The sequence below is a fragment of the Oncorhynchus mykiss genome, chromosome 30 (genome assembly GCF_013265735.2).
Source record: "Oncorhynchus mykiss isolate Arlee chromosome 30, USDA_OmykA_1.1, whole genome shotgun sequence".
Taxonomy (NCBI): Eukaryota; Metazoa; Chordata; class Actinopteri; order Salmoniformes; family Salmonidae; genus Oncorhynchus; species Oncorhynchus mykiss.
This window is the reverse complement of record NC_050570.1, coordinates 6354652-6367044: the sequence shown is the minus strand read 5'-3', so window position 1 is coordinate 6367044 and position 12393 is coordinate 6354652. Positions and strand designations below refer to the sequence as shown.

The 12393-nt window shown below is 44.0% G+C and overlaps 2 protein-coding genes across 3 annotated transcripts in view; both read right to left on the bottom strand.

The window, feature by feature from the left end:
• LOC110517067 (cingulin-like protein 1) overlaps positions 1-8178 on the bottom strand; it is a 39478-nt gene extending 31300 nt beyond the window's left edge. Inside the window, exons 1-6 of the mRNA XM_036968794.1 lie at positions 7436-8178; positions 4350-5855; positions 4009-4121; positions 2529-2634; positions 1793-1897; positions 221-369 (exon numbers count right to left, since the gene is read on the bottom strand). Of these exons, the coding sequence (XP_036824689.1) occupies positions 221-369; positions 1793-1897; positions 2529-2634; positions 4009-4121; positions 4350-5756 (1880 nt within the window). The 5' untranslated portion in view covers positions 5757-5855; positions 7436-8178. The remainder of the gene's footprint in view (positions 1-220; positions 370-1792; positions 1898-2528; positions 2635-4008; positions 4122-4349; positions 5856-7435) is intronic.
• A 1320-nt stretch (positions 8179-9498) lies between these two features.
• LOC110522709 (transcription factor 12-like) overlaps positions 9499-12393 on the bottom strand; it is a 17555-nt gene continuing 14660 nt past the window's right edge. The window contains exons 7-9 of one of the 2 annotated variants that reach the window (XM_036968795.1): positions 11418-11653; positions 9915-10079; positions 9499-9613 (exon numbers count right to left, since the gene is read on the bottom strand). In XM_036968795.1, coding sequence (XP_036824690.1) covers positions 9928-10079; positions 11418-11653 — 388 coding nt within the window. In that variant the 3' untranslated portion in view covers positions 9499-9613; positions 9915-9927. The remainder of the gene's footprint in view (positions 9614-9914; positions 10080-11417; positions 11654-12393) is intronic. The other variant, XM_036968796.1, reaches the window with a different exon arrangement.

Sequence of the window (12393 nt, the reverse complement as noted above, 5' to 3'; positions counted from 1 at the left end):
GGTAAAGGCAATAAATAGGCCAATAGTGGTGAAGTAATTACAATTTAGCAAATGAACACTGGAGTGATAGATGTGCAGATGAGAATGTGCAAGTTTACTGTTGTGCTAAAGAAGTTCTTAACGGATAGGGACTAATAATAATCATCAAGGGGGATTATGGTCCTAAACACAATCCCAAAATGACTTCTAGACCCCTATGCACTTGTGGAAATGTTCTTACTCCTCTATGGCGACCTCGAGCTCCGTTTCCATCTGAGCCAGCCTATCCCGTAGCGTAGAGAGTTCTTCCTGTCTCCTGTCCAGTTCCTCCTGAATAGTCTTCATGTCTGTCTGGGCCTTGTAACACACCTCCGCCAGACTCCGACCACTCTGCAGGACACACAGTGCATTCAACTAAAGTAGGTAAACAATAACCATATATGACGATCACCACAAAAATAACGCCATCTGCAAAATCAGTACTAGTGAGAATAAACGTGTCCGAGCTGGACTCCATTAACATAAGGAGAAAACAATTACAAATATCTTGCTAAAAGTACTATATTGTATCGTACTGTACTGCACTGCATTGTATTGTATCGTACTGTATTATACTGTATTGTATCGTACTGCACTGTATTGTATCGTACTGTACTGCACTGTATTGTATCGTACTGTATTATACTGTACTGTCTCGTACTTTACTGCACTGTATTGTATCGTACTGCACTGTATTGTATCGTACTGTACTGCACTGCATTGTATTGTATCGTACTGTATTATACTGTATTGTATCGTACTGCACTGTATTGTATCGTACTGTACTGCACTGTATTGTATCGTACTGTATTATACTGTATTGTACTTTATTATACTGTATTGTATCATACTGTACTGTCTCGTACTTTACTGCACTGTATTGTATCGTGCTGTACTGCACGGTATTGTATCGTACTGTATTATACTGTATTGTATCGTACTGTATTATACTGTATTGTATCGTACTGCACTGTACTGTCTCGTACTGTACTGCACTGTATTGTATCGTACTGTACTGCACTGTATTGTATCGTACTGTATTATACTGTATTGTATCGTACTGTATTATACTGTATTGTATCATACTGTACTGTCTCGTACTTTACTGCACTGTATTGTATCGTGCTGTACTGCACGGTATTGTATCGTACTGTATTATACTGTATTGTATCGTACTGTATTATACTGTATTGTATCGTACTGTATTATACTGTATTGTATCGTACTGTATTATACTGTATTGTATCGTACTGTATTATACTGTATTGTATCGTACTGTATTATACTGTATTGTATCGTACTGTATTATACTGTATTATATCGTACTGTATTATATCGTACTGTATTATACTGTATTATGTATTATACTGTATTATATCGTACTGTATTATACTGTATTGTATCGTACTGTATTACATCGTACTGTATTATACTGTATTATATCGTACTGTATTATACTGTATTGTATCGTACTGTATTATATCGTACTGTATTATACTGTATTGTATCGTACTGTATTATACTGTATTGTATCGTACTGTATTATACTGTATTGTATCGTACTGTATCGTGCTGTATCGTGCTGTACTGCACGGTATTGTATTGTATCGTACTGTACCATACTGTCCTGTAATGTATTCTGTACTGTCATATTGTACTGTATCGTATCGCACCTTATTGTACTGTACTGTATATTGTACTATATTGTATATTGTACAGTATCGTATCACACCTTATTGTATTGTACTGTATTGTATTGTATTGTATACTGCACCATGGTCTTATGCTCCAGCTGTGTCTTCAGCTGTGACACCTCTCTCTCCAGCTCTGCTCCTGTCATCTGAAGCTCCTTCGCCTCCTTGGCCTTCGCAGCATAGTCCTACAAACCGGTCCAACAACACATCACCAACCTGCTTCTGCCTCACAGACAGACACAGTACTTTCCCCTACTGTACTTTTCTTTCCTTTACACTGAAATACAACACGAAAATACATAGGTATTTACAAAGATATGAATGTGTTAGTATAACATGCTTCTATATGGAAGTCTCAACCGTCTATGTAAACTACAGCAGTGGTTCTCAAAAAGTTTTGGCTGGGGATCCCCTAGGGCAGCACACGTCTGGGCTGGGGATCCCACATCTGGAACCACGTCTGGGCTGGGGATCCCCTAGGGCAGCACAGCCATCCATCTAAACCACGTCTGGGCTGTGGATCCCCTAGGGCAGCACAGCCATCCATCTAAACCACGTCTGGGCTGGGGATCCCCTAGGGCAGCACAGCCATCCATCTAAACCACGTCTGGGCTGTGGATCCCCTAGGACGGCACAGCCATCCATCTAAACCACGTCTGGGCTGTGGATCCCCTAGGACGGCACAGCCATCCATCTAAACCACGTCTGGGCTGTGGATCCCCTAGGGCAGCACAGCCATCCATCTAAACCACATCTGGGCTGGGGATCCCCTAGGACGGCACAGCCATACATCTGAACTATGTCATCTAACCTCACCCTGATCTCCTCCTCCACGTTCTCTGCAGTCTTCCACTTCAGTTGACTGATTCTGTCAAACACCAGGTTCACCTTCTTCTCAGTGATTGAGGTTTTATCAGTAGTCCTGAGGGAATACCAACAAACAGACACATGGAGTTCAATGACACCAGCATACCCCAGTCATATAACTAGCATACAGAACAACATACCCCAGTCATACAACTAGCATAAAGAACAACATACCCCAGTCATATAACTAGCACACAGAACAACATACCCCAGTCATATAACTAGCACACAGAACAACATACCCCAGTCATATAACTAGCACACAGAACAACATACCCCAGTCATATAACTAGCACACAGAACAACATACCCCAGTCATACAACTAGCACACAGAACAACATACCCCAGTCATATAACTAGCACACAGAACAACATACCCCAGTCATATAACTAGCACACAGAACAACATACCCCAGTCATATAACTAGCACACAGAACAACATACCCCAGTCATACAACTAGCACACAGAACAACATACCCCAGTCATACAGAACAACATACCCAGTCATATAACTAGCATACAGAACAACAGTGATATTTATATATATTTTCCTTTATTTAACCTTTATTTAAGCTTTGTGCTAAAGCCTGACAGAGCCTCCATTTCCAGGCTTCCTCACGTTCGTTCAAGACCTTGGTCGAATGGTGACGCCAGACTAAAACTGACACGTTTCAAATGTTGATATTAATAGGTGCCATTTACACTGACGCTTTAATCCAACGCAATTTACAGTCATGCATTTTACATACGGGTGGTCCCCGGGAATCGAACCCACCATCCTGGATTTGCAAGCTCCATTCTATACTAACTGAGCTTCAGAGGACCGACATATTTCAGATGTTGCCATTTTTTTTTAAACTCACTACAGTGAGGAGGTGAAATTGATATTCCATTGTTGGCTATTTGGAAGGGTGTTCATCATTGCAGTCTGTATTCCTGAGCTGGCGTGTGTGTGTGTGTGTGTGTGTGCGCACACACGCACACACACACACACACACACACACACACACACACACACACACACACACACACACACACACACAGCTGAAACAGCAATCCTTTATCAGACTAACAACTGTATGTCACATTCTCTCCCTCAGCTCATCAAAGGCAGGATATGAGAGGCAGGATATGAGAGGCAGGATATGAGAAATGTGTAATGGTCACTTGGGATCAGGATCGGGGGTCATTAAGTTCCATTTTAATTCAATCAATTAAAAAAGTAAACTGAAATTCCAATTCTCCTCGTTGGAAATGGAATGAGATCGGAATTGATTCCAACTCTCTTTGGGGAAAACATTCCAGCTGGTATCTTTCCAAGGAAGTTATGTCACACCTCAAAAAAAGCCTCTAGGTAATATAAAGGTTAAACAGGTCAAAGAATGATGACAGTACTCAGTGGTTGATTTAGTCCAGTGTTACTCACCCATCATTGAGGTAAGTGAACAGTATCTTTTTGGCGGTGTCTTCATTTGGTTGTGGTTCAATTGAGACCTCGTGCTGACCCCTCTGACCTCCCAGAAGATCTGGAGTGATGATCTGATTAAATGAACACACAACAGGATATCAAAGGTGTATCAATCAATTAATCACTCAATCAATCACAAAAGTTAAAAGAATGCTTTACAGTAACCCGACTGGGACCCTCAAAGAGCAAGCAAAAGCACAGTAGCAAAGGCACATTTGCAAGGAAAAACATAGATATATATATATATATTTTTTTTAACTCTTTAAACCGGGTAAAACCTCTAAAGCTAATCTCTTTACCTGAATGTCTCTCTCTGACTCCTCCTCCGTGTGGTTGAGAGACCTGGATCTGGTCATGGAGGTCTCCTCCACTCCGTACAGCACATTCACCGCTCTGGATGACCTCCCGCTAGGCTCCTTCTCCTCCCACTGTAGTCTATTAAACATCACAGTGGAGGGTCTGTTGGCCCCTCTCACCTTAGGTGACCCTGGGGCGCTGGTGGATCCGCCTGGAGTCTCTCCCCTGGCCCCTCTGATGACCGAGGCAGGGCTGGAGGGGTCCAATGGGTATGAGTGACACTGTTGTCTGCTGTCCACGCTACGTGACCTCCTTCGGTCTTCAGGGGCTATCCTCCCTCTCCTAGGCCCAGCTCGACCCATCTGTTGGGGGCTGTCGAACTGGTTGATCAGGCTACCTATGGAGGAGATGGGCTCTGTGTCCACTGAGTTTGGGGATCTTCTGGGGATGTTGGTGATCTCGTTTGGGGGGCTTAGTAAGGTGGCCAAAGAAGAGTGGTGGGGCGCTGGGGCCGAGACAGGGGCAGGGCCTGGGCATTGGGTCTGGGTGGGGGCTGAGACAGGGGCAGGGCCTGGGCATTGGGTCTGGGTGGGGGCAGGGCCTGGACATTGGGTCTGGGTGGGGGCTGAGACAGGGCCTGGGCATTGGGTTTGGCTGGTGGCCGAGACAGGGGTGGGGGCCCACTCTACACCCCCAGCAGGCAGAGGGATCCTGGCTGCTCCTGGTCTAGACCCTGCTGCCTGGATCAGGGTGGCCTCTGCCCCACTCTGGAGAGGTGTGGTGAGATGTCCCGGCCTAGGTACAGAGGCTGTCTGAGTGGGGGGAACAGAGAGTCTTCGGGTGGAAACTGGGAGGGGGCTGAGACTGTTCCTGTCTGGGTTGTAGGGTTTCAGCAGCTCTGGGTGTCTCTGGAAGTTCAACACCGTGTTAGATGTCGGCACGGTCCTCTGTGACTCCTGGAAGTCGAACATGAACGCAGCGGACGCCAGCGGAATCTTCTGTGATTCCTTAACCTCAGTCAGAGCACCTCCATGAGCATACTCCCTCTGGTGGTTGGGAGGTCTGTGCTCCACATTGGGACTACTGAATGAAGATCGCCCATCATTCACCATGAAGGTGTACTCAGACTGGCTGTGGGCGTTGACAAACACTTCCTGGTGGTCCCAGTGCCTGCTGTAGCTCTCCAGGCCACCAGATGGCAGAGCTGCTCTACTATCCCCGTTCAACACAACGTAAGGAAGACCCTCAATTCCCTGAACTTGTACCCTAACCCCGAACATGCTGCTGCTGTCGCTGTGAGGTCGAGGGCTGCCTCTGGGACCAGGCCTCGGCTGCTGCATGTTGTAGCCCTGTTGTATTCTACTGAAGTCTGGAGAAGAGCCACTCACTCCGTGTCTGTGAGACTCCATTTATAGAGAGTCAACGTTAAGACAACGTTGTGTGTTTGCTGGGTCCACACTAGTCCTGAATGAATAGAGGACCTCCCTCAGAACTGAAGAGGTTCACAGCTATAAAAGACGCCAAATACAACACGTTAGAGGCTGATGCATTATTAGTTGACATACATCACTTTCTATGGCATTATTTCTATGGCATTATTAGTTGACTAACCATTACCACGGCTCTTCTCAACCTGGAGGCTCCAATAACCACCCATGTCTTTACAACAGTTTAACCCCAGTGAAAAATACATCACTTTCTATGGCATCAGCTGGATGAGGTGACTGTTTACAAAACAGAGAGAAGTCATGTGGACCAACTGACAACAATGACATCCCAAGTGCATCTGATGTCACTCAGAGACAGCTGCGCTAACCAGTTAGCCACAGAGAGAGAGAAAACACCAACATCAACACACAGCACATTGATATAGAAAACAGTTTATTCAGTGTGCTAACAGTGTAACTATTGTATACAGGACAATACTGCTGCATGACGAGTACCACTGGCCGTGGTCGCGCCAACCAGACTATCGTTATCCACACACACACACACACACACACTCTGACCAGACTTTTGTCATCCACATGTTTATGATATGATTATGAGAGAAAGTCAGTTATGGAACAAAAAACAAAAACACACGTTCGTTTTTAGAACAATGTACATTGTTATTGAAATAAACAACATGCAAAAGTACTGTTTTCCAATATAGGTGACAGTTGTTACCGTGTTTACAGCCCACCGGGCAACAGCTGTCAGTTCAACATCTAGTTTTGATTTACATTTGGTTGATTTGTCAACTATTGTGACTTCAACAACAAAATGGCACCATGTCATTGGATTTAGGTTCAAAGTTAGGTGGAAAAAAATACAAAATGACTTTTTGCAAAATCCACGAAGTTTTCCACATTGATTCAACATCATCACTTTGATTTGGGGTTGATATGACGGGTAAACAACGTTGGCTAATCCCGTTTTTGCCCAGTGGGAATACAATTATTTAATGAACAACAATATCTAAAAAAATGAATTGAAATTATTTACATTTAACCTTTATTTAACTAGGCAAGTCAGTTGAGAACAAATTATTTACATTTAACCTTTATTTAACTAGGCAAGTCAGTTGAGAACAAATTATTTTTTTTACAATGATGGCCTACCCCGGCCAAACCCGGACGACGCTGGGCCAATTGTGCCATACCCTATGGGACTCCCAATCACGGCCGGTTGTGATACAGCCTGGTATTCGAACCAAGGTGTCTGTAGAGACGCCTCAAAAACTGAGATGCAGTGCCTTAGACCGCTTAGACCACTCAGGAGCCCCCTTTGAATTATTAACCCATACCAAAAATGTGTATCCTTCACAAGTACTTTATCAACCTCTATTTGTACGATTTTGATTAAAGACAAAGGATATATGCATGGATAATCCGCAATGCAGTTTTACCAGCGGATAATAAAACACCACTCTACCTTTACTAGCGGATCAAACGTGATGTTCTTGAACGATAAAACAGCCTACCAAAAACAATGCCGAAACGAGAATCACTTTACAAAGCACTAACTGTGAAATTGGTTTGAGTAACAGTTGCTAGACGGGTTTAGAAAAGTGTCCCACTGCGCAAAATCGTTGTGATTGTCTTACCTAAATTCGCGCAGTTCTGTTAAAAGTAGTGCCCGGGCTGAAGTGCCAGTGTTGCGGGAGCTGTTTTATGGCGCTCGGGATTCCCCCTCCCTATTCCAGTCTCTATTCACAAGTACGTGTTCCCCCTAGCGGAATTGTCCAGCTATTCAAGAAATTGCGCGTGTGTTCATCATCATCATCATCATCATCATTAACTCCTCGAATAATACATACCGGATGTCTTTTCTGAGAATGAAAATTGTAGGGAAAAATAAGATAAGAAATTATTTTATGGTTTACATTTCCTGTAGATGACATAGGTGACACTCATCAACATAACGGTACATACCTGAAGGTATGGGTTTTACAGACATCCCCCATTATGGAATTCTCCAATATACACTAAGCCATGGCTTGTTTAGGGTATCATTATTTACAATGTCTGGTAAAATATATGACAAAAAAGATATTTCTGAAAAAAACAACAACATTTGTTTCAAATTTAAAATCTGTAATTCAGATATTTAGATATTAGTAATTGTAGAAAATATCAACTAAAGCAAGTTAGTAAAAAGTAATCAATATTTTCTATAAAAAAACAAAACAATTAAGTATTAATCCATCTGTGCAAAAAGTGCACTTAGCTCTAAAAACTCTGACTCTGCCTAAACACAAGCATGTACATACAACTAAAAGGCTCTGCATGGTCAACCCTCAGCAGTGGCCATACATCACTTCGTGGAGCAGAGTAGAGCTGTTGTCAAGGAAGTGAGTTGGTGTTTATGCAGGACCTCCAGCCCTCACCTTTCGTCAAGGAGCACGGAGATGCAGTACGGATATCGATTTGGCCTCCTCAAGCCTCCGAAGCCTCCGCCATTGCGTCACACGGGGCCTCATATTTCTTGAGCAAGCATAAATTAGTTTTAAGCCTTGTTTCAGCCTAAAGCCATTTTAAGCTTGATCTGCAGTGCCCCTGGAGGCTCGATGAGGCCAAATCGAGCTCCGTATGGCGATGCCGTGCGCCTCCCAAATTCCGTAACAATGCGAAGGGATCCGTATAGCTCCGGATTGACATGATTGGTTGACGGTAGGTGGGGAGGTACATCCTGTATAAACACAAATTAACTTCCTTGACAACAACAATGTACAACTTTGACGACAGGCTATCAGAACAAGTTTACAAATAAAAAACATATTTATGATACATTGTCTAGGGATTTCTAAGACACAAAAATGAGTTTGAACTCCTGGAAAGAGATCAGGGAGGTAATGGGGATAGAAGGGTGAAGAGGTCAATGGAATGAAGACCGTGGGGGATAGAAGGACGCTGGATTGGCACACACACACTAGCATACAGAAATCAGAGGTGGTCGTCAAAGTCATTTTTTACCTGTAATGCAGTTGATTGATGACATGAACATGTATTGGGGTTGACATCCATACAAGCATTTTTACTTCAACGTAGTGTGAAATACACAAATAAACAATAGCCTTAAATGTAGACTAATTTTGCTGGGGGGGGGATTCGGGGAGATTCGTGATGGAGATGCAGCCTTTGTACTTCATGTTGTTTTGGCTGAGCTCCTATGTCAAGCACCGGGAAACAAACTCCGACATCTCAGTAGAGATAAGATCTTGTCTTTTCGTTTAGCCAGTTGCTCGTAAATTAGCTGGATGGCTATAGAGATTATCCCTGAATCACTGTGAGTTGTGCGGTTCGGACCAATTTATTGGCTGCGTATGACAGCACCAATACATTGTATGAAAGCTCTGACTTCTGTGGAGGTAAATGCTGTACGGTCACTGCTAGATGTTGGATTGACCATGCAGAGCCTTTTAAGAGGACAACACTGACAGAGGAGGATACAAAATGATGAAATAAACATTGTTTTAAACAGGACAGTGTTCTGTTTGTTGTTTTTCACTGTACATTTTTCATTCACTGTACTAACGAATATAAAAAACATTTTGTACGAAACATTTGCTGGTTACAAGTAAGTTTAGGCACAAGTCGATCAGGAGGAAATTGTCACTACTGTCGTGATTAATTAGCTGCTGTAACACTTTAGGTTGTCCCCCCCCCCCCCCCCCCCCCCAACGAAAATCCTTCTGTTTCTTCGCTACTGGGTCCCAGAGATAACACTGAATGTCATTGAATGGTCTTTCACCATCTCAGGATGATCCTTTTCCACACTTCATCTGTAGAAAGAAAGAAAACATGTGGTTGATAACGTTTCTCACACTATAGATTATATCAACTTGGATCAATACACGCTTTCATAGAAGAAGAAGAAGAAGAAGGCTGCGTTTAGACAGGCAGCCCAAATCTGATCTCTTTCCACCAATCACATCAGATCTTTTCACAGCATATCATTTGAAGACCTGATCCGATTGGTCAAAATACCAATCAAAGTAACTTTTTTTTGGGGGGGGGCTTCCTGTCTAAACACAGACATAGAAGAAGAAGAAGAAGAAGAATGGGAGATCTTTGTACTGTTACCTGTTTTAGATGTTTAGACATGATGTCCCATGGGGTTAGCAGTGTCTAGTCCAGGATGCGGTGATGCCTGGTGTTGCTGCAGGCCCTGGGCATCTGTTAACCCAGCTGACATCTTCACCTGCTCCTTCCTCCTCAGACAGGCTGTCTTAGGGTTCAGGTTACGCTCTAGAGGTAGCAGATCACACGGACATCAGCGTTAGTACTGTCTCATAGACCTGACAGGGAAACAGGACATCAACGTTAGTACTGTCTCATGGACCTGACAGGGAAACAGGACATCAGCGTTAGTACTGTCTCATGGACCTGACAGGGAAACAGGACATCTATGTTAGTACTGTCTCATAGACCTGACAGGGATTCAGGACATCAACGTTAGTACTGTCTCATAGACCTGACAGGGATACAGGACATGTACATTACTGTCTCATGGACCTGACAGGGATACAGGACATCTACGTTAGTACTGTCTCATGGACCTGACAGGGATACAGGACATCAACGTTAGTACTGTCTCATAGACCTGACAGGGATACAGGACATGTGTGTTAGTACTGTCTCATGGACCTGACAGGGATACAGGACATCTACGTTAGTACTGTCTCATAGACCTGACAGGGATACAGGACATGTGTGTTAGTACTGTCTCATGGACCTGACAGGGATACAGGACATCAACGTTAGTACTGTCTCATAGACCTGACAGGGATACAGGACATGTGTGTTAGTACTGTCTCATGGACCTGACAGGGATACAGGACATCTACGTTAGTACTGTCTCATGGACCTGACAGGGAAACAGGACATCAGCGTTAGTACTGTCTCATGGACCTGAGAGGGATACAGGACATCAGCGTTAGTACTGTCTCATGGACCTGACAGGGAAACAGGACATCAGCGTTAGTACTGTCTCATGGACCTGACAGGGATACAGGACATCTACGTTAGTACTGTCTCATGGACCTGACAGGGATACAGGACATCTACGTTAGTACTGTCTCATAGACCTGACAGGGAAGGCAAGTCAGTTAAGAAAAAAATCATATTTTCAATGATGGCCTAGGAACAGTAGGCAGAACTGTTCAGGGGCAGAACAACAGATTTGTACCTTGGGGATTTGAACTTGCAACCTTTCGGTTGGTTACTAGTCCAACGCTCTAACCACTAGGCTACCCTGCCACCCCATTCATGTTCCACTGTAGTGAAGTATGTACTCATTCAACTTATATTTATACAGATTATTTAGATAATAACCATATCTCAATGTATCTTTCCGTCTTTTCTTAATCTCCTTCTCAATCTCTTATTGGATAGAGAAAATACAATGTTTCTCTCCTCAGACCTTCTCTTCCAATGTGTTTTGAGAAGGAGTCGAGGAGAGAGAGGAGTCGAGGAGAGAGGAGTCGAGGAGAGAGGATGCGAGGAATTCGAGGAAAGATGAATTAAGAAATAGACACAATCTCTTTTGCAAGAGAGAGACGTGTTCAAGATGGTCGCAGTGCTGACCTCTGACTTGTTGTTCTAGACTAAGTATCACAGCCACGGCCTGGTGTAAAACAAGCAGCTTGGTCTGGGGCTTCTCGCTCTTCAGGTGCAGCTGGGTCATGTGACCCAGCTCTTTGAATGACTCGTTGATGTCACGGACACGAAGGCGCTCGCGGGCGTTGTTGGCCATCCGTCGCTCCCGCTCCCGCTCAGCCTTCTGCTCCGGACTCAGGTTGTCCTCTTCCTCATGGATGCTGCTGAAGGGGAGAAAAGAAAGTGAGGGTTAGTATTAGAATTGGCAGTTGCCATGTGGCGCCCTCTGGTGGGAATTATTTGGAAACTTTGGATATTTTTTTTGGGGGGGTTGAGTTGGAATTCTGATCACGCGCCAATATTTTTTTGTGTTGATTATTGAATTCATTACCAGTTTTTACCACTCAAACAGATAGATAGGCAGCTACCCAGCCAGCAGGCAAATCTGGTTGAAATGACATCATAACAACCATTTCCCCCTGCTCGGTAGAGGGAGAATAGCTCCGTTCTAGATCTGTGTCAACTCTGACAAGACAGCCTGGGATCAGGCTAGAGGCAGAAAGCATAAAGCTGATCTGGGATCAGGCTAGAGGCAGATAGAATAACGCTGACCTGGGATCAGGCTAGAGGCAGAAAGCATAAAGCTGATCGGGAATCAGGCTAGAGGCAGATAGCATAAAGCTGATCTGGAATCAGGCTAGAGGCAGATAGCATAAAGCTGATCTGGAATCAGGCTAGAGGCAGAAAGCTGATCTGGGACAAGGCAATTACAGACAGACAGAGAGAGAGTGTATAAAGTTGATCTGGAATCAGGCTAGAGGCAGATCTGGGACAAGGCGACAGACAGACAGACAGACAGACAGAGAGTGTAACGCTGACCTGGGATCAGGCTAGAGGCAGAAAGCCTAAAGCTGATCGGGAATCAGGCTAGAGGCAGATAGCATAAAGCTGATCTGGAATCAGG